General features: G+C 40.1%; 1 protein-coding gene across 1 annotated transcript in view; it reads left to right on the top strand.

Moving 5' to 3' along the window:
- LTK (leukocyte receptor tyrosine kinase) overlaps positions 1 to 21678 on the top strand; it is a 379826-nt gene that overhangs the window by 168527 nt on the left and 189621 nt on the right. The window contains 2 exon segments of the mRNA XM_082274964.1: positions 16794 to 16913; positions 20523 to 20666. Of these exon segments, the coding sequence (XP_082131090.1) occupies positions 16794 to 16913; positions 20523 to 20666 (264 nt within the window).

The following is a 21678-nucleotide window of genomic DNA, read 5'->3' on the forward strand; positions in this document are numbered from 1 at the left end:
AGCACAAAATGTTAAATTCAGTATCATGTTTAATGTTAAATGTGTAGCTCGGAATATTACCTTAACAGCAAGGCAATACAGCTGTCTTTTACTGTGTTTGACATCTCTGACATGTTACAATGAAGTTGATTTTCAGCGCCAGAAAGAGAACATTGGATAATAAATTATGTAATGCTTGCCAGGCAAATAAACAATTTATCATGGTATTATGAAAACATCTTAAAACAGAACTAAACTTGATTAATCAATATTAACTATTTTTAATCCTTGTGCTGCTAGCATTGGTAAATACAGTAGATAGAAATGTATATTATATGTAGCACCCACCTAGGAAGGTGCTAGTGAGAAAGTATAGTTTTGAGCTCTGTCTGCTTATCAGAAGGATTGCAGGTAAATTTGGACACACCTGACGCCTCGGCGTCCGTACGAGGGACCCCATATGCCACAAATTCCGCCATCAGCACACACCATGACTCCCATGGATAGGCTCAAATAAAAACACATGTAGGCAAAAAGTTATGGAACAGGTGAAGATAATAAAACACTGCATAATACTGAGCACGACTGCATTGATAGTGACAGTTAACATAATCCAAGAAATTCAACAACAAAGTTGTATAAACTCACAAATGTAAAATAAACAAATATATATATATATATATATATATATATATGGATATATACTGAACAAAATTATAAACGCAACACTTGTTTTTGTCCCCATTTTTCATGAGCTGAACGCAAAGATCTAAGATAACCAGGATTCATTCATGAAGAGAACACCTCTCCAAAGTGGCAGACACCATCGAATGTAAGCATTTGCCCACTCAAGTCGGTTACGACGACGAACTGCAATCAGGTTAAGGCCCCGATGAGGACGACGAGCATGCAGATGAGTTTATCTGAGACAGTTTCTGACAGTTTGTGCAGAAATTCTTTGGTTATGCAAACCAATTGTTGCAGCAACTGTCCAGGTGGCTAGTCTCAGACGATCTTGGAGGTGAAGATACTGGATGTGGAGGTCCTTGGCTGGTGTGGTTACATGTGGTCTGCGGTTGTGAGGCCGGTTGGATGTCCTGCCAATTTCTTTGAAATGCCTTTGGAAACGAATTATAGTAGAGAAATGAGCATTCAATTCATGGGCAACAGCTCTGGTGGACATTCCTGCAGTCAGCATGCAAATTGCACGCTCCCTAAAAACTTGCGACATCTGTGGCATTGTGCTGTGTGATAAAACTGCACAGTTTAGAGTGGCCTTTTATTGTGGCCAGCCTAAGGCACACCTGTGCAATAATCATGATGTCTAATCAGCATCTTGATATGCCAAACCTGTGAGGTGGATGGATTATCTTGGCAAAGGAGAAGTGCTCACTAACACAGATTTAGACAGATTTGTGAACAATATTTGAGAGAAATAGGCCATTTGTGCACATAGAAATAGTCTTTGAGTTCAGCTCATGAAAAATGGGGGCAAAAATAAAAGTGTTGCGTTTATAATTTTGTTCAGTATATGCAGTATATATATATATATATATATATATATATCTTTTTTTCCATATATATATATATATATATATATATATATATATACACTGTATATGGATATAAATTTCCACACAGCATTGATCATGTATGACATACATAACATATAAAATTATAAAAACAAGTTATTGCCCTTAATATGCATACAGATGTAAACCATAAAGTATTTAACAATTATTATGACACCCTATGAAGATGGAAAATAATGGCTCATCAGAAAAGGAGAGGAAGAGGAGAATTAAGAAAGAAGAAGTAGAGAGAGACAAAGGCAAGGAGGCATTAAGCAAAAAAAAAAAAAAAAAAAAAACCACAATGTCAAAAGGACAGCCAGGTTAAAGGAATGGCTTATAGCTGATTCCTTCATTCAGCCCTGGATATAGCGTGGCACGTAACGAGTATATCCATTTGGTTTCTATTTGTAACAGTTTTTTGTTGATGTCACCCCCTCTTTCATGAGCTGGAACATGGTCTAGACTGAGCATAGAACCCAAAAGACCTAAGGTCAAATTGGTGATATAGGCCTAAGTGTCTGCTTATAGGTGTTTCCATTTTCTTGCTTTTAATCAGAGACACATGGTCTCTAATTCTTTTGTGAAAGGGACGTTTTGTTTTGCCTATGTAGAAAGCACTACATATACATTTAAAGATATATACCACCCCAATCATTTGACATGTTGTTCTGTATTTGGACATCCAAATGTAATTATCCGGAAGTGTAATCTCAGTTCCCCTTATTATATAGGGGCAGTAGTTGCACTTACCACATGGGAAAGAGCCTGTAGCTTTAGGTTTTTCAGGGTGTTCACTAAGTGGTGACTCCTCATTAGACTGTCCCTAAGTGACTTGGAATATTTGTACGTTATCTCTGGGTAAGGTTTAATGTGTTTTTTAATCTTTTGATCTGAGGTCAGAAGGTACCAATATTTTTTGTAGATGGCTTTAACTTTGTGATGTTGCCTATTAAAGGTTGTTACTACCCTAGAGGTCAGAGGTTGAATGCTTTTCTTGGGTTTGTAGATAAGTGACATCCTATCCTTGGTTTTGGCACGGTTGAAAGCTTTTTTCAAACTAGCTTTGCTATAGCCTCTATCCAGAAGCCGATTTCGTAAAGAGCATTAGATTCTCTAAAAAAAATCTGTGTCTAAAGTATAATTTGGTCTAAGCCTCAAAAATTGGCTAAAGGGAATGCTTCGGATCAAAGTTAATGGATGCAAGCTAGTTGATTGCAAAATAGTGTTGCCTGCTGATGGCTTCCTATAAAGGGTGGAACAGAGTTGACTAAGTTCATCAATGAAGATCTCAACATCCAAAAAGGTAATTCTTTGCTGATGGTAATTGTAGGTAAATTTAAGATTGTATGTGTTGTTTTCCAAATTGCCTAAAAAGGATAGAAGATCCTCTTCTGATCCTGCCCAAATCATAAAGATGTCATCTATATAACGGTACCAGGATAATATGTTGTGATTCTATGTACTTGTCATCAGAAAAAAGCTCACGCTCCCACCCCCCCCCCCCCAGGTACAGGTTCGCGTAGGAGGGAGCACATTAGTGACTCCCTGCACCTGGAGGAAGTAGGAGCGCTTGTACATGAAAACATTGTGTGTGAGTACAAACTCAAAAATTTGGATGATAAATTAGTTGTATGGCCATGCTTCATGGCCCTGTTCCCTCAACTGTTTCCCAAAGACCTGTATACCCAGAGCATAGGGAATGGCATTGCATAGGGCCTCTATGTCGATGGCCACAAGCCAGGCATTCCCTGGAACTTGAAGACCATCGATAATCTTTAGAAGTTCAATGGTATCTTTCACATGGGGAAAGAGCCTTAACATGTGGATAAAGGTACTCATCAACCATGCAACATGCATTTTCAGTTAAAGACCCACACCCCGTTATTATTTGGTGGCCAGAGGGAGATGTTATGTTCTTATGAGTTTTAGGTAAAGCGTAGAATGTAGGAATTCTTGGATTTGGATTATTCAAATATTTCAATGTTTCAGCGTTAATTAAGCCCTATTGGAAAGCTACTTTTATAAGATTCCCAAATTTAGAAATGCTTTATTGTACAAAGGAGAGCGGTACTGATCTATACCAATTACTAAATTCCCACCCTTGTCTGAAGGATTTATAATAATCTCACGATTATTTTCCAGAGACTGAATAGCTTTTCTCTGGATCTGGGGGATATTATATGAAGGAACCGACTTCCAGTTTGTGCTTTCAATAGCATTCGTAACTTGGATTACAAAGGCCCAAATGTTGGGATTACCTTGAAGAACCGGAAAAGATTTGGATTTAGGTTTAAATGTTTTTTGGGGGGGGGGGGGCATGGGTGTGAGGGTCCGGTGGGGAGCAGTCCAGGAACAGAGGGTTGTCAAGCCCAACGTGGCAAATCTATCCCACTCAGCTGACGCCGAGGACTCCTAGGTGTAGGCTCACACATCCCTACCCAGCAGTTTATGCTCCATACCTCAGGTATGGACATTATCATTGTTCTGCATTTTCTTAAGTATTAGGCTGCATTGATATTATTTATATAGTCAGATTAATACCTGCACTTTCCCTGAAGAAGCTATTTCGGCGTAACGGGTTCGGAAAAAAAGTGTAACAATCCTATACTATATATAGAGCTTTTTAATTACTTTTTTTTATAGCTGTGTTAATAAATAAATGTTTACGTATTCCATATACGATTTTTGAATTTTGATTTTTGTATTTAGTTTTGTCCTACTATGAAGCACCTTTAAAGTCCCACAATTTTCCTTTACATATATATATATGGGGATGTTGGTGCTCTAGATATATGTTACTGGCACCATCCATGAAAACCCTTGTACTATATTGTTCTCTGCCTACCAGAGATCAGAAACTGTTAGTGAGGTCTGCTCATTGTGCTCAAGATGCAACTTGTTCGTTCTGCAGAGTGTTTCACACTGGTCCAATAGGGAAGCATATTGGACAGTGGGAGGAAACCTGACGAATGGGTGCATAGGTGTTTAATACAGTCCTAGTGATTTGGCAGAGGAAGAATGGCTCGTTGCATGCTAAGGTACTGTATAAATACCATGAGCACATGTGCTTGGGGTCTTTCAGCTGGATAGCAGAGTCCCGGAGGGAGGAGGCAGCTGCCTCCTCCTCTGTAGAGGTGTCATGCAGCCTCAGGGGGTCACCCTGAGAGCCTGGGGAGAAGCAGTGAGGAACTGAACATAGAGGTCCAGAGGAGCTGACTAAGATGGGAGACACAGGATGATCTGTCTCTGCAGTACAGTGAGTACAGAATCTTGGGTCAAGGGGCCTGACCTCAGGGGGGCCACCCCTGCTTCTAGGATAGTTAGTGGACGGGTGTCGGTTGAAAGGGGATGCTAGTGAGAGTGTCCTAAAGATACGTGATATCCACCAAGTCGATTGCTAGGAAGTGAAGAGCAAGAGACTTAACCCCTTCCACATCTGTGGCAGTGTGGATCAAGCAGCCCAGCTGCTTCCAATTAATCTATGAGGCCTAAAGATAGATGTCCTCAGCAGTAGTACATAGTTCAAATTGGAGTATCCCACTATTCCCTTCTCCCATCCAAGCTCCAAATAAACATAAAAAAAAACAACAGCCCTAGACTGTTTATTTGCATGATGAGCCATCGGGAGCAAGGAGGGATCTGTGAACTATATCTCAAGGTAACCGTGTGCTGGTAACCAGGGGAGCCTGTCAAGTCATCATTGAGCAGGACCTACAGAGACAGTGTTACATATATTTACTTGCTTTAACATTTTTTTATTTATGTTTCCTTAGTTACTTCCTGGTTTCTAGCCTAGGCCAACATGATGTCATACATCCCAGGAGTCTTCATTGACTCTTCATCTGCATTTTCTTTCATTCATCTGAAGGAGGGGAGGGGGGGCTTTCTCAGTTAAGCACACCTTCTTGTCTGCATGTCTGAACTGAGGTTACACACAAATAGCAACCACCACAAGCTATAATTAGCCAAGTTCATGGAGGGGTGACACATGTAAAAAAAACAAACAAACAAAAACTCCCAGCTCACTTACCACCCAGCCTGCAACAAACTGAATTGACCCTTTCTAACAGTTCACTTTAAAAACCAGGCGTTTACTTTGCACACATTTGCAGATATATGCATAAGCTGGAGTGGCCACAGCACGGCACCCCAGTATACTGCAGTCCTAACTCTATAATTCTGAGAGTCTCCCAAGTTGAAGCACATACTGTATATAATAATGGATAGATTAAGGGCAGGTATGCCTGGAGTAAGGCACCCCTCTCTAAAGGTATACACTGGACACCCAGCAAAAGGACAATGCCAGTGAAGGTATCCAGTGTGTCCCCTTACCAATTCACCAACAGTACACACAAATGGTAACTATTCTAACCAATAATTAGCCTTTGCAGCAAGGAGCAAATGAAAGGATGACACGGGTCAAAAAACAAACAAAAATTCCAAGCTCACTTACCAGCAAGCCTGCAACAAACCGAGCGGCTCTCTTCTTCCCTCCTAGCTCTGACAGCAGTAAGGAAAGTCTATAACCAGCTTGTGCTTACATCATGATCAGCTGTCATTGGACACAGCTGATCACATGGTAAAGGGCCACTGTGATTGCAACTTTAACCTTATCTGTGATCAGCAAAGTCCTAGGGTGGGCTGCAAGATCAAGGGAGGACATCATATGACGGCCTCCAGGTAAAGTAAGCCTGTGCTGTAGCCATCTTTTGGCTATAGAGCGGGCGTTAAGTGGTTAAAAATGAATTAAATAGTGTTTGTTTGTGGTGCTCAAATACCGTTGAGTTTTTCTTTAAGCTTGAACTCCCAGAAAGCAGCTAAATACAAGATTTAAACATATGATAACCTTCTCCCGATGAAGTGGGTGCTGTTCAACGAAACACTTACAGACTATAGTCTAAATATGCATCAGTTCTAGTGCCCTTGTACTTTTGTATATACAGTATGTAACTCACCAAGAATATATGTACATTGTGTTTTTGTATCCTGACATGAACAAAGTTCAATATGTCTGATTTTAACTTTAACATATAACATATATTTTTTTTTCTTTTGCATATTGGTATTCATTTTATTTGGCACAACTGAAAGTCCCATGGGCAAAATTTCTCTTCTGGTTTTCATATATTTTGTGGACTGAATTCTGCCATAGTCTTAGCAGCTGTAGCCTTTCCTTTGCTTGTACATTTAATGATGTATTAATGAATACAGTGCTGTATTAATTTGTGTTGATTATATCTACGTGGAGTTCAGCTTTAATGTCAATCATAATGTACACCCTAAATAGTAGTATTTAAAGAGCAACTTGTGGTTAATGCTATTCAGAAAACATTTCAGATTTGTGAATATGAGATGTTTGAGTTCTTCCATGGGCTTCTCCTGTCATGAGAGAAGGTGATAGTAGTGGCCTCTCATATTAAGCCCAATCAAAGTGAAACGCGTCAGTGGGTAAAGGCCACAGCAGGGACTTTCCAGGAAGCCAGCTTGTTGGTAAAAAGTTATATGGTGTGATGTCATCAGTGTGCAACCTCGATTCCATGTTTGTTAGGGTGATAGTGGTGTTGGAGGAGGCAGAGTTTAGAGTAGTGTTGGTATGCAAATATATATATAGTCCTGCGAGCAACCAAGATGTGTAAAAATTAATGCTGCAGGCACTCCACTATCTCATAAGGGTAGGCAAATAATCCCAAATAATGCTGCGCAATAAATATAAATATAGGCTATATTTTACCTGTGTAATAAAATGCTTGAAATATACATAAACCTCCAACCTACGTTGTTTGCGAGGGATCATCACTTGATTGTGTAGCCTAGTTTTTCCAAAATCAATAAATGTGGAATCGGTGGATCAGTGGCAAGCACATTCCTATTGTATTATGAATACAGAGCTGTATTATTTTATGTATTTTATATAAGTGCCTGGATATCTGTAAACTGTTTTTTTATATATATATATATATATATATATATATATATATATATATATATATATAATGTATGGGTATTTATATTAGAATGAAAATCTAAGGAATCTATTTTCTGTTTTAAATTATTTTTTTCATTTATTAATTACATGTTAGCTTCTCGCACTTCTCCTTTAAAAATGAGAAACTATTAGGAAAAACACTTGAATGGAAACAAATATGTTTACTGTTTGTGTGTTTGTTTTTATTATACGGCTATTGTCTTTTTAATTTTTATGGCTTTGATGACATTTGGTAATAATTCTCTTCTAGGGTCCCAGTATATTTTGCTTTGGTAAATAAATTTGTTTTGAGATGTACAGCAGTCTTCCATGACTTTAGGCATTTGCAAAGACAAGAAAGAAAAAGGATATCCTTACTGAGTTAAAGAAATATTATAGTATAACTAAAAGCAAAACTTTTTTTTTTTTTTAGTTTTGGATAGAGGGAAGATGGATTAGAACACCTGTTAGGTTTTTATACCTGCCTTTGTTCCCGTTAAGGAGATTCCCCCTCTCTTTGTCCTGTTTACCATTATCATTGAAAGTGAAGGTAAAAAAAATGAGGGTAGCCTCTTGCACAATTCCCATCTAAGAACCCCTGGTGGTGGAGACAGGGATTGCTAGGGCAACAAAAGGTAAACTTGAACTTGGTGATGCTGAGGTTGGATGAGCAGAAGTGAGGAGTCAGGAAACAAGCCCAGTTTGGTAACAGCCAGACAGATAGGTACAGAATCACAATCAGAGTCTAGGTCAGAGATAGGCAGGGGTTGGCAACATACTGGTATCGAGGTACAAAATCAGCAGGAAGAATCTTGGTCAAACGCCCAGGCTGGGGTCGGTAACACAAATCAGTAGCAGATATAATCAGGCAAGGGGAATCCAAAGAAGAGTCAGACAGAGCCGGCACAGTAACAGAATCAAACAGACTTTCAGGAACACAAGTCATAAGAGTAAAGCTGAAGACCATCCAGCAATAATACTAAGTAGACCTCTTGGTTAAATAGACAGGCAGGGTTTGTTACTTCTAGAGATACAAATGATAATAAAGTCAAGGCTTTGACCTTGATGGCCTATTCTAAGTAAAAAAAAATCCCTCTTTGCCTTTTAGCGGTCGACGCTGAAAAAGCATTCAACCTCTTAGGTTGGCCGTTTTTGACGGAAACCTTATCTCAGATTGTGATACCATCAAATCTTGTAGCAAAAACACAGGCATTATATCAGACCCTGACAGCTAGAGTGAATGGGATCAAACCAAATAGATATGAAAATGGCACAAGGGAGAGATGCCCTATTTCACCTATCCTGTATATATCTTGCCAATGGAACACCTAGCCAATGTCATTAGAAAGAACTCCTCAATAGAAGGCATTGGGATAAGTAATATGGAATGTAAAATGTGTCTTTTTGCTGATGATCTACTGTTTTTTTTTTCTAGTTCTCCCATAGCCTTTCCAGCACTGTTAAAAGAATTTAATGCCTTTTTTGTGGTCAGTAACTTTAAGGTTAATATAAAATAAAACAAAGGCATTGAATGTATGTTTAGTGGAAGGGAAAGTGCCTTAAATAAAGACTTTGCATTCCACTGGTGTGAAAAAGCCCTGAAATACGTAGGTGTTTTTTTTGCTACAACTACAGAGGATTTATAGATGCTAAATTACCAGCCACTGATTACTGTAATGCAACTGAAACTGCGGGCAAGATTGCTGCATTCAAGGTTTGGTAGGGTGGCCTTTGTTTAGAATGGATATCCTTACAAGATTTTGTGTATATTTCAGACTCTGCCAATAAGCCTCTCTTTAAAGTTCTTTTGAATAGTATGTTCTGTACTTTTGAAATACATTTGGGCTAGTTATAAATCAAGATTAAAATACAATGTGCTTATAAGTAAGAAACAACAGGGAGGACTGGGACTACCAGATTTAGAACTCTATCATAAAGTGTTTCTTATGGCTAGACTCATGGACAGCATAATTTAAAGGATAAATAATGGGCTCAGATAAAGCCCTTATATCCCCCTCTCCTCCTTTTGTCTTTACCATGGATACTCCCTAAGAAACACTAATTTACCCTTTTTTTTTCCCAATAAATGTTTTATTTTATTCAAATTAAATGAACAACAATACAGCGATAATCAAAATACATCGAATACATAGAAAGTAACAAGAAGAGTGTTACTTTCTAATTTACCCTTTTTACTATCTCCACTTCTCAAAATTTGGGATCAGTTATTAAAAACTATAGCCATTTCATCGTATGTAGGACCAATGACCCCAATTTTGAGTAACCCAGATTTTCCACCAGGACAGTCCAGACTCGGATTGTTCAAGTAGACTCCTCTCTCGATTTCACCTATATTTAATGCCCGCTCTGAGAATAATATAAAGCCCTTAGGGGAATATATTGAGGATACAGATCAGGCACAGGGAAGCTAGCGCCTGTATTTCCAATTTAGGAACTGCTTTTACGAATTTATTAAAGAAGGGCTCAGTATATAGACCCCTTACACCTTTCAAAAAATTATGTTTCGGGACACAGGCGCCATTTCGCCCAATTTCAACCACCTACGTATATTCTTTTGCTGTCTTCCTCAACTCCAAGAGGGCCATATTATACAGCGGAGTGGGAAAGGGAATTGAGAAGTAAAATTCCACAGGAAGACATTATGAAAGCATTTATATTAAAAAAGAATAGCGCGCAAATGCAAAAGAAATTACTACCAAATCTGAAGACAATCCATAAATAAAAATGGGGATTTGGTCCCACCATATGGCCATATCGTGCTCAAGCCCACTACTGCGTCAAAGTACCCCATTATCAGTGGGTCCTACACTATCCATGAAAGAGAGATGAATCCAGCCTTTCTAACCCTTGGAGATAATACTCCTTGCTGGGAAAGATGTGCAAATGCACTACAGGGGACTCCTCCTATATCCACTTGATGGTGGACACTGATTGAGTACAGGTGTGTGTGGGGGGGTGGGGAGGGATGCTCAACCTCGGTAGTCTGGTCAGACCGAATACATAATAAACAGGCAAAAAATTTGGGGGAGCATACCCATGTATTTCTAAAGCTGCTGCAGCTATGAACCAAAAGACATGTATATTAAAAAAGAATAGCGCACAAATGCAAAAGAAATTACTACCAAATCTGAAGACAATCCATAAATAAAAATGGGGATTTGGTCCCACCATATGGCCATATCGTGCTCAAGCCCACTGCTGTGTCAAAGTACCCCATTATCAGTGGGTCCTACACTATCCATGAAAGAGAGATGAATCCAGCCTTTCTAACCCTTGGAGATAATACTCCTTGCTGGGAAAGATGTGCAAATGCACTACAGGGGACTCCTCCTATATCCACTTGATGGTGGACACTGATTGAGTACAGGTGTGTGTGGGGGGTGGGGAGGGATGCTCAACCTCGGTAGTCTGGTCAGACCGAATACATAATAAACAGGCAAAAAATTTGGGGGAGCATACCCATGTATTTCTAAAGCTGCTGCAGCTATGAACCAAAAGACATGTATATTAAAAAAGAATAGCGCGCAAATGCAAAAGAAATTACTACCAAATCTGAAGACAATCCATAAATAAAAATGGGGATTTGGTCCCACCATATGGCCATATCATTTATGTGGACAAAAAATGTCTGCAGCCAGTAGGGTACAAGAAAGAAAATTTAAACTAATATCAAGATGGTACCAATATCCGGCTACATTGCATAGAATATTTCCTCAATAGTCAAATAAATACTGGAGGTGCCAGATACACTTGGGTACTCTACTTCCTCTTTGGTGGGCATGCCCAAATATCGTACCCTTTTGGACATCGGTATTTGATGTATATGAATTAGAACAAAGAAACCGCTCGTACTTTGCAACTGGTACTGCTGTCGATCCTCCCAGGCTCTGCTAGGGGGGTTAAGGGGGGCCTTCTACGTTTTTGTTTGATAGCTGCAAGGACTGCAATGTCAAGATAATGGAGATCTTCTGAAACCCCTAGAATAGTAGAGTGGATAGATGAAATGCAATATTTTTGGAGACTGGAAGAATCGACAGCAATGGCAAGGGATACATTTCTTATAGCACAGTCCTCATAGAAATCATTCTGTGCATCCCCGAAGGTGAGGGAGTTGTTAGAGGTGGGTTATATTGTGAAATAGCTTCGGTTGGAGGGGTGTGGGCGGATGATCAGGAGGGAGAGAAGAGAGAGTTATATTTTTAATAATTATTCTTTGGGGTTGTTTTTTTCTGATCTTTTTTTTTTTTATTGGGTGAGTGGGTGGGGCTTTGTCTTACATAGGGTGAGTTGTCATAAGAAATCTCTCTCTAATAATGCTGATTGTGGCTGGGTGACTCAGGAATAGAGACTCGTTATTTATAAGATTATGTGAATGATGTGTTGGTGTCAATCTTGATGTAAAACTTTTAGAAAAATCATAATTTTCAAAGCTTGTGTGGAGTTTAGCTTAAGGACTTTAGCTTAAAGGTGGAGAAGCCCAAAAACAACCAATAGGAATCCATCCAATACTGGTTTCACTTCAGTAGAGTACATTCTGCTATGGGATACTGTACTTAAAATTAGTATTTAAAAAGTGGGATGGAACAGGGATCCAGCTCTCTCTGAATCACTTCTCAGCAATGGGTAAGTGTTCCCTAAAGCCTAAGTTTACCATATATATATATATATATATATATATATATATATATATATATACAGTATATATTATATATCAGCACAAGAAACATTACTTATCTTCAGTGAGATGTGTCCCTTGTGCTGCCGTGTCCTCCTTTCACAGAATCTTCCTTCTCTGATGCCCTCAGGCCCCTCAACCTTGGATGCTGTAATCTTCGTGGGTGGCGGTGGTTGAAAGAAATAAGAGGCCATGACAGGCTTTCATTAAAAGTACCCAACTATTCCCACCCTTTCTGCCCAGCTTGGCTCATAGAAGGTTCTGCTGTTAGATGTGTTTCCCGTTTAGAAACTTTTCTATGAGCTCAGATTCTATTGGCCATATGGACATCAATGCCTTCATCAATAGGGCATGAGCTCATGGAAAGTGGGGTGAGAACTCCTTCCCTTTTCCCTTTTTTTGAATATATATTTAATTAATTATAAATCGGATTATGTATTCTAGCCATTGATTATTATTTTTATTGTTCATTTACGTATATATATTTTTTACAAAATTTTTATGTATTGGTTGTTACTATTATTACTTTTTACTGCATATGGTTTGCAAATGAACGTATTGATTTGGTACAAATATAGTAAAATATAGTACATTGAATTGGAGGTGGATTAGTCATCTATGGCCTCGATTTATGTATCGGCTTATTCCCTCCCTATTTGTACCCAATCTAGTTCCACACCATTTAACTTTTAATTGCTTAGGTAACTCCTTTTATCACTCGTGTCTTTAAATAAGACAAAAAGTAATGTAACTCATTTGATGTGGTTCAATATGTTTTCTAGCGGTGCTTTGCTTTTTATGCCCCAGGCTTTAGACTGCAACTTTTTTGTGGGTCAGACTAAGGCGTGGAGTACGGACACTGTGCTTTTGGACTACATAATGGCCATTAGCCAGACTGAAATGTGGAACACATAGTACCGCGCATGGGCACTTTACTCGCGGTATCACGAGATTTCATATTGGGACTGTATAGCTCAATGCGAAATAGAGGCTTGCTTCTCAAGGCGGTCCCCTGTAGGTATAGTCATTACCTGCAGTAAAAGGAGGCTTAGAAAGCACGCAGCACGCCATGACAGACCCACTTCCTGTTCAATGGTAAGATCAATTGATTTTTACAATATGGGGCCAATTGAGGGATATTATACTGCCTATATATATATATATATATGCACAACGAATGGACACACACTCATACCCCAGATGATGTCTGTGTGGACGAAATGCGAGGAGATGTTAACAATCATCTGGAGATTATTGTGTCATTACATTTTGCTTGAACGGCTCTTTGCCGCTGGCATTAGAGTCCATTAACTCTGGTAAGTGCTCCTGACTCTCCCCCGTGGTGATGGTCGCACCTTTTAGCAATCTTCCATTCTAAAGATAGGACGCCTCTTTTGGATTTGGACTTTATCCCTTATTTAAACGTATATTATTCACGTTATTGAAGACTTTTACCTTTTTTATATACAATTTTTGCTCTTTTATTGTGTTATATAGAGGTTCCTTGTTTACACATTTGTCGCTTTGCACTTTATTTGATTTTGCACAGTCACTTACATACTAAACACTGTATGTTTATATGTAGCACTTTATATGTCAGAATAATTCACGCATTCTTTTGCATATGTTTGTAGCTTGGCACTTTTCTCTTATTATTGGAAGCCGTTGCTACATGACTGGAGGGGGTGGACCTATCAGTAATCCCTTTCCACCCAGCTGCTCCATTCATAGAAGCTGTTACTATAGCTTCTATGAATGAAACATAATCTATGCATGGAGGATGGGCAGTTGACTGGTAGGTCCATTCCTTTCATTCACAGATCCTGTTTCATTCAGAGACACTGTGGATACAGCTTCTATGAATGGAGAAGCTGGACAGAAAGGGCAGGCTTAGTCAGTAACCTTGATAAATGCCTGTCATGGCCCCTTAATTCTACTAACGTCTGATGCACCAGAAATGTCGGGGGTGGGGGGAAATGGAGGAGGACGATTTTGGCGAATAAACTAATAAATATCCCCTAGACCAGGGGTCTTGAAACTATGGCCCTCCAGTTGTTCAGGAACTACAATTCCCATCATGCCTAGTCATGTCTGTAAATGTCAGAGTTTTACAATGCTTCATGGGATGTGTAGTTCCGCAACAGCTGGAGGGCCGTAGTTTGAGGATCCCTGAACTAGACAGAGCCTGAGTTGTTGGAGTGCATTGGACAGTGCTTGTGTGACTGGCAGCCTCTGTACTGTTATGGGAGACCTGGGTACACTCTCAGTGGCCCCTCCAGGGATGAGCGCTACAAGTACCTAAAAAGTAGAACTTTTATTGTATAAAATCAACAATTAGATGTATAAAAGCAGGTCGATGAATGTGTATTTATCTAAAGGGACACAAAGCAGGTATAGCTTTCTGCCCCAGTGGTTCCTCACTCAAAGGAAATGTTTATTATTCATGCATGTGGGTATTGGTAATTATCTATTCTAGTTGGCAGGCCACAGACAACTAACAGCAGCCATCCACTGATCAGACAGGGTGGAGACCTTACATTGTTCTGCGTGGCAACAGTATATGCTAATGAATTAAATTATGGCTCTAATTTTAAATTATAGTAATTATCACAGACTCAAGAAGCTGACTTATAAGCCCCCACGATGGTGTTAGCGCAGAGTAACGGTATAATTAAATTGAACTAGTCACCCCTTCCCTGTGCTCTGACCTCTTATACTTTAGTGGCACCTGTCAGATTGATAATACAGTGAATCCAGTTATAATTCATCTCTTGTTACAAAACAACAAAAGGTCATTTTAATGAACGGATAGACTTCATATAGTCTTTGTATGGGGATACCTACAGTTAGGAAGGCACTATTTATACTTGTGCAAGCACGGAATGTTGCTGAATCTATAAATATATTAAGCATTAATATTAAGACCTTTCAAAAACATTCATGGTAGATTCTAAGGCCCTCTCTAGTTTTTATCATCTTTTTAATTGTTATTTTCTGTGTCTGAATTTCCCTATTTCTTTCCTCCCTTCTTCCTCTTTTAAAAGCCGGACTAAACTCTCTCAATCAACAGTAGCTGTTTTTAATCCTCATGTAGCCAGTAATTATTAAATAAATAGAAAGGTATATTATATTTACTTGTTTTACCCTTTATTTTTACATTTAAAGTGATTGTAAAGGCATAAGGTTTTTTTTTTAATTGCTTGCATTCTAAGCATTAAGATAAAAAAAACCTTCTGTGTGCAGCAGCCGCTCCAGCACCCCCTAATACTTACCTGAGCCCCATCTCTATCCAGCGATGTTGCAGCAGTGTCTCAGCTGCGCAGAACTCTCCCTCCTCATTGGCTGAGACAGCTGCAGGAGCCAATGGCGAATCAAAGTCAGTCAGACAATGAGAAGAGAAAGAGGGCGGGGCTGGGTCGCAGCTCTGTGTCTGAATGGAGCCCCCATAGCAAGCTGTTTGCTGTGGGGGCACTCAAGAGGAGGGAGGGGCCAGGAGCACAGAAGAGGAGGATCTGGGCTGTTCTGTGCAAAACCACTGCATAGAGAAGGCAAGTATAACATGTTTGTTATTTTAACAAAAAAAAAACAAGACTTTACAATCACGATAAGTTTACGATGTAAACACGTCAGACCGCTGATCTGTCAGTGATGAACACAGGGATCCTGTGATCCTCCTTTTTAGGAAGACAGGTCTCTGTGTTAATGCAGCAAGTCCATCCCTTGCACAGATAGAAAGCACCCCCTAGGAACACACTTAACCTTTTGATCGCCCCTGGTGTTAACCCCTTCCCTGCCAGTGTCATTAGTACTGTAACAGTGCATATTTTTAGCACTGATTACTGTAGTAATGTCACTGGTCCCCCCCCCCCAAAAGTGTCAGTTAGGTGTCCAATCTGTCTACCGCAATGTCGAAGTCCTGCTAAAAATCGCTGATCGCCGCCATTACTAGTAAAAAATAAATAAATAAATAAAAATGACATAAATCTTTCCCCTAGTTTGTAGATGTCAATATACTCTTACTGAGATTTTTATTTACGAAAACCACATAGCAGAATACATATTGGCCTAAATTGATGAAAAATGTGAAAAAATTTGATTTTTTCAATTTTTTTTTTTATTGGGAATGTTTTATAGCAGAAAGTAAAACATATTGTTTTTTTTTTTCCAGAATTGTCGTGCTTTTTTGTTTATAGCGCAAAAAATAAAAATCGCAGAGGTGATCAAATACCCCCAAAAAAGAAAGCTCTATTTGTAGGAAAAAAAGGGCAATTTTATTTGGCCGAAATTAGAATCAAGTATGGCCAGCCTTTGTCTCTCTGTAACCTTCTGTTTCTTTCTCTCTTGGTAGAATTTGTATGCTGTGATAATGCTTTAATGCATCTCTGTGTTCTCCATAAGTAAGCTGTATTTATATTAAAATTCAAAAAAATTTTTTTTTTTTTTTCTAATATTAGCAGCATGCATTTTTATACCTGAAAATATAGAGTATACATCACTCAGTATATTGTCTTGAGACATTTCTGCATGCAGCAGTAATTTATATGAATATTTTACCCATATTGTTGCATTTTTACTACAGTTGCTGATTGGTGCTCAGGACTCCATGCTGAATCAATTTTAACACCTGGCTTACCAATAACTGGCATGTCTGTGAATGAAGCTGAAAAGGACATTGTATCATCTCAGCTCAAACCAGCCGGTGAGAATCTTTTATCCAGTTTTTTGCATTTTACGTCTGATATATATATTTTTTTTTTCGTAAAAGCCTTTATAGCCAATATAGAGAATCCAAAAACCAAAACTGACAGCCAATGCGTACAGGTAATATTAGGATTGAAGTTTTCAGAGGAGAGGTTATACTTCTAGAACATCAGTGCATGGCCCAAGTCTGCCCTCTTAAATTTTCAAGTGATAACATTTTTAGATATGTGTGTAAAAAACGATTAGTTTGATATAAACATTCTTATCAATGTGTATTAAAGCCTAATGATATATGGCCCCGTTCACACCTGTGTGTTTTAGATGCAGTCCACTAAAAATTGTTCATCTTTGATGTGCTTTAATCAAAATGCACATTCTATGGAGTTCCATGGTAGTGCGCATAAAACACGTGTAAAGCATGCACACAACACGCCAAAAACGCACCACACAGATGTGAACTGACTCCTAGGATTGCTTTACTAAAGGCAAATAGACTGTGCACTTTGCAAAGTGTAGTTGCACTCTGCAAGAGTAGTTGCTCCAGAGCTTAGTAAATGAGCAGAAGCTCTGCTGACTTCCATCACTCAATCATCTGCAAGCAAAAATGCTGTTTTTTTAAATATTTTCCTTGCACGTGATTGGGTATTCTTTGCAAAGTGACGCTTTACCTTATTTAATAAGCTCTGGAGCAACTGCACTTGCAACTGCAGTTTGAAAAGTGCACAGTCTATTTACCTTTAGTAAATCAACTCCTTAGTGTTGTTGTGTTTTATTAGCCTTTGAAAACAGCAAACGCACCTTCCATTTTATTTTCTCTCTCTGTGGTATGTAAAGATCTGGCTATTAGTCCCAGTTCACACATATGCAACACGGGAACCCTGCGAATCCACTGTGGGTTCCTGCATCGCACTCAACTCGTAGGCAGTTCACACTGCCATATGCAAATCGCTGGGGTAGTCAATACAAAGTTGACGACACCCCCAGATCAGTTTGCATATCGGAGTGCGAACTGTCAATTCGGACATGAATCGGATCTCATAGGTGTTAACACCCAGTGACCCGTATGAGAGAGTGAGAGCGATAACACCAAATTTAACACATTTAACTGCTCCCCATTCACACCTGAGACCTTGTAACACTAACGAGTCACATGACACCAGGGAGGGAAAATGGCTAATTGGGCCCAATTTAGACATCTTGTTTTAGGGGTGTACTCTATTTTTTGTCAGCGTTTTAGACATTAATGGTGTGTTGAGTTATTATGAGGGGACAGCAAATTGACACTGTTATACAAGCTGTACACTCACTACTTTACATTGTAGCAAAGTGTAATTTCTTCAGTGTTGTCACATGAAAAGATATGGTAAAATATTTACAAAAATGTGAGGGGTGTACTCACTTGTGTGAGATACTGTAACTTGAGGACTTGAACTGTCTCTGCTACCAAAAAAAAAAAAATCACACGGCTGTCCTGTAGGATCAACGGATCAGCTCCACTAGTCAAATAAAGCATTTCAAACACTGAATGCAGGTGCTTTTCCTCTTTTAGAATCCCCAAGACGTGTAGTGTAGCTGTTCTGGCTTTAAATTGCTCTAAGCTGTCCCCCTGTAGATAGCTAGCTGGGTATTGCACCTGGCTGCTTCTCCTCCATAGGCTTTGGGGTGTAGTGGTTGAAGCTACTCACTCAGTCCCTAAAAGACCCTGTAGCTCAAGTGTTGACTGTTGAACAGGCCTCCTGCTGGACAGGTCCCAGTGCTTCCCAGGGTGGCTCTGCTAAGCTTAAAGGGTGTGAGGCTTCCTCTGCAGCTCCCTCTCTCACTTCATCTGGCACCTTCCTTCTTTCCAGGGGCAGAACCCCCAGCATAGGGGTCCCCTCTAGAGGACAGGACCCTGCACCCTGCTCCTACATAGCCAGGCTCCAGAATTCTTATGGGCTATCTTTCCACCTTCTGGGCTGCCCTCACCCCGGGATTCAAGGGTAGACTCCATAAATATTCAGGCCTTATCTCTGCCCCTCTGCCCTCTAGGTTTTAGAACTCTCCAGCAGTTCTGGAAGCCCATAGGAGGCAACAGAGACTCAGCCCTTGAAGCTGACTCAGCCTACTAACTCTAGAGACTGAGGCTCAGCCCTACTAACTCTAGAGACTGAGACTCAGCCCTACTAACTCTAGAGACTGAGACTCAGACCTACTAACTCTAGAGACTGAAACTCAGCCCTACTAACTCTAGAGACTGAGACTCAGCCCTACTAACTCTAGAGACTGAGACTCAGCCTACTTTCCTCAGAGACTGAGACTCAGCCCTACTAACTCTAGAGACTGAGACTCAGCCCTACTAACTCTAGAGACTGAGACTCAGCCTACTTTCCTCAGAGACTGAGACTCAGCCTACTTTCTCAGAGACTGAGACTCAGCCCACTTTCCTCAGAGACTGAGACTCAGCCCTACTAACTCTAAACAAATAAAACCTGGGTCCTCTGGCTACAAAAAGAGCCCAACTATACACAGGGGGTGCTACATCCATAAAAAGTAGCTATTGGAAAACACGGGGAAAAGAGTGGAGAGCTCTACCTATTGGCTGCAAGTAAAAAAAAAAAAAATATTGATATGGAATACTTTATATTTACCTAAAAAAAATGAAATGAAGAGAAACAATATTGAACCGAAGATCGAGTGAGTATGTGGCAGAGCAGCTAACTGTCATTTTGAAAAAATCTGTGGTTTTTACAACTGTCTGTAAATATAATGGGGCTAATCATTTGTCATGCTGTGTTTACTTTTTAAGTGTAAGGCCCCGTTCACACTGGGGCGACGCTACTTCCCGGGGCGACCTCATAGGTCGCGGCGCGCTGCTCGCACCGCGACTTTGGAGCGGCCGGCATGGACTTCATAACATTGAAGTCTATGCAGGTCGCTCCGGGTCGCCCCAAAGAAGCTCCGGACCCTTTTCCTAAGTCGGAGCAACTTGTGTCGCTCCTATTAGAACGGGTCCGCAGCTTCTCTATGGAAGGCGACCTACGGCGACCTGTCAGGCGACCAGGTCGCCTGACAGGTTGCCCCAGTGTGAACGGGGACTTAACCAGGCAATTTACTTGTTATGGATATTGTCAGTGTTTCCATATTGTGTTTATACTGTTTAAACATCATTTGTCTTGGTTTTTGATAGGAGTTCTGTCATTTTCAGGTTGTCAGTAAAAAAATGTGCTCCATCAGTAAATTTTTCATGTTTTGTCAATAAAACGTTATGTAAGAGGTTGGCAACAATCTGTGGGGGGTGAGCACCAAAAAGGAGAGTATTGCAGTGAGAGTCTATTTGTTTTATTTTACACCTGCTGGGAAAGTATTTACAAAAAAATGACTTAAAGCTGAGTTGGGCTTTAGGTTCTGAAAATAAGCATGTGCCAGAATCAAACAAGAAGAAGGCCCATCATCAAACAACTTTTACATTTTTTAAAGCTGTTTTATTTAACAAACACTTCACTGTAGATTTTGGATAGTCCATGAGTTAAACAAATCTGAATATACTGAATTATTACAAAATGTACTATTTCGCCAAATAGTATTTTTTTTCAGTGGTTACTTAGGTATGTCTTTTTTCATGCTGAAGGAGAATCGTGTGACTTTGAAACGCATTGTTCTTGGACATCATCCACAAGTTTGAACGGAAAACCCCACTGGGTGCGAACACTCGTTGGAGAATTGTCACTGCAAGACCAGATCCAGCTTCTGAACAAGTCTAGAAGCCTTGATGGTAACTGTTTTTGTATTACAGATATATGTCTGCAAAATATTGATTCAAATAAATGTTATTGTTTGTTGAAATAGGGCAACAGAAGTTAAATCTTCACCCATGCCCTTGAACATTACTTTTTATATGCCACTTACTTTAAAGCTTGTTTATCCAGGATAAGCATCCACAAGTTTGAACGGAAAGCCTATTGAATCCTGCACCATCCTTTTCTTCCCTGCTGCTATCTTTAATCTCCAATATTCAGGAGCCGGTTGTCTCTTCCTTATTTTTACAGTTAGCCTCCTGATGGCAAGTCCTGGATCTTGTGCATGGGCAGATGTGCCATGAGTCTTGCCAAGTGTGCAGGATTAAAACATTACAATACTTTGGCTCATCTTGAGCAGCCAACAGAGGCGGCTCTAGGCTTTATGAGGCCTAAGGCAAAACTTGGACATGAGGCCCCACTCACGCCCATAATGGAAAAAATAATTCAAGCAATAAAAATGAACTGTATAAATTGCATATATTAAGAGCCTTAACCTTTGTACTATGAATTCACAGTTTCTAGAATTTTCTCCCCCAGCCACCCAGGGGCCCTCTCCTCCTCCCTCAGCCACCCAGGGGCCCTCTCCTTCTCCCTCAGCTACCCAGGGGCCCTCTCCTTCTCCCTCAGCCACCCAGGGGCCCTCTCCTTCTTCTTCAGCCACCCAGGGGTCCTCTCCTCCCTTAGCCACCCAGTTGCCCTCTCCTTCAGCCACTCAGGGGCCCTCTCCTCTTCCCTTAGCTACCCAGGGGCCCTCTCCTTTTTCCCCTAGCCACCCAGGGGCCCTCTCCTTTTCCCCTAGCCACCCAGGGGCCCTCTCCTTTTCCCCTAGCCACCCAGCGGACAACAGACACCTGTCAGCCGCAGTGAAGGGACTGCAGCACACTGCTGCAACTTTTATATCCGAGGATTTAAAACAATCTTTTACTTAATAGATTTCCCTGACAGCGCCCTTCTAAATGTTGTCACTCCGCCACTGGCCACGAGGCC

This window comes from Pelophylax lessonae (assembly GCF_965119305.1).
Source record: "Pelophylax lessonae genome assembly, chromosome: 13".
Classification (NCBI taxonomy): domain Eukaryota; kingdom Metazoa; phylum Chordata; class Amphibia; order Anura; family Ranidae; genus Pelophylax; species Pelophylax lessonae.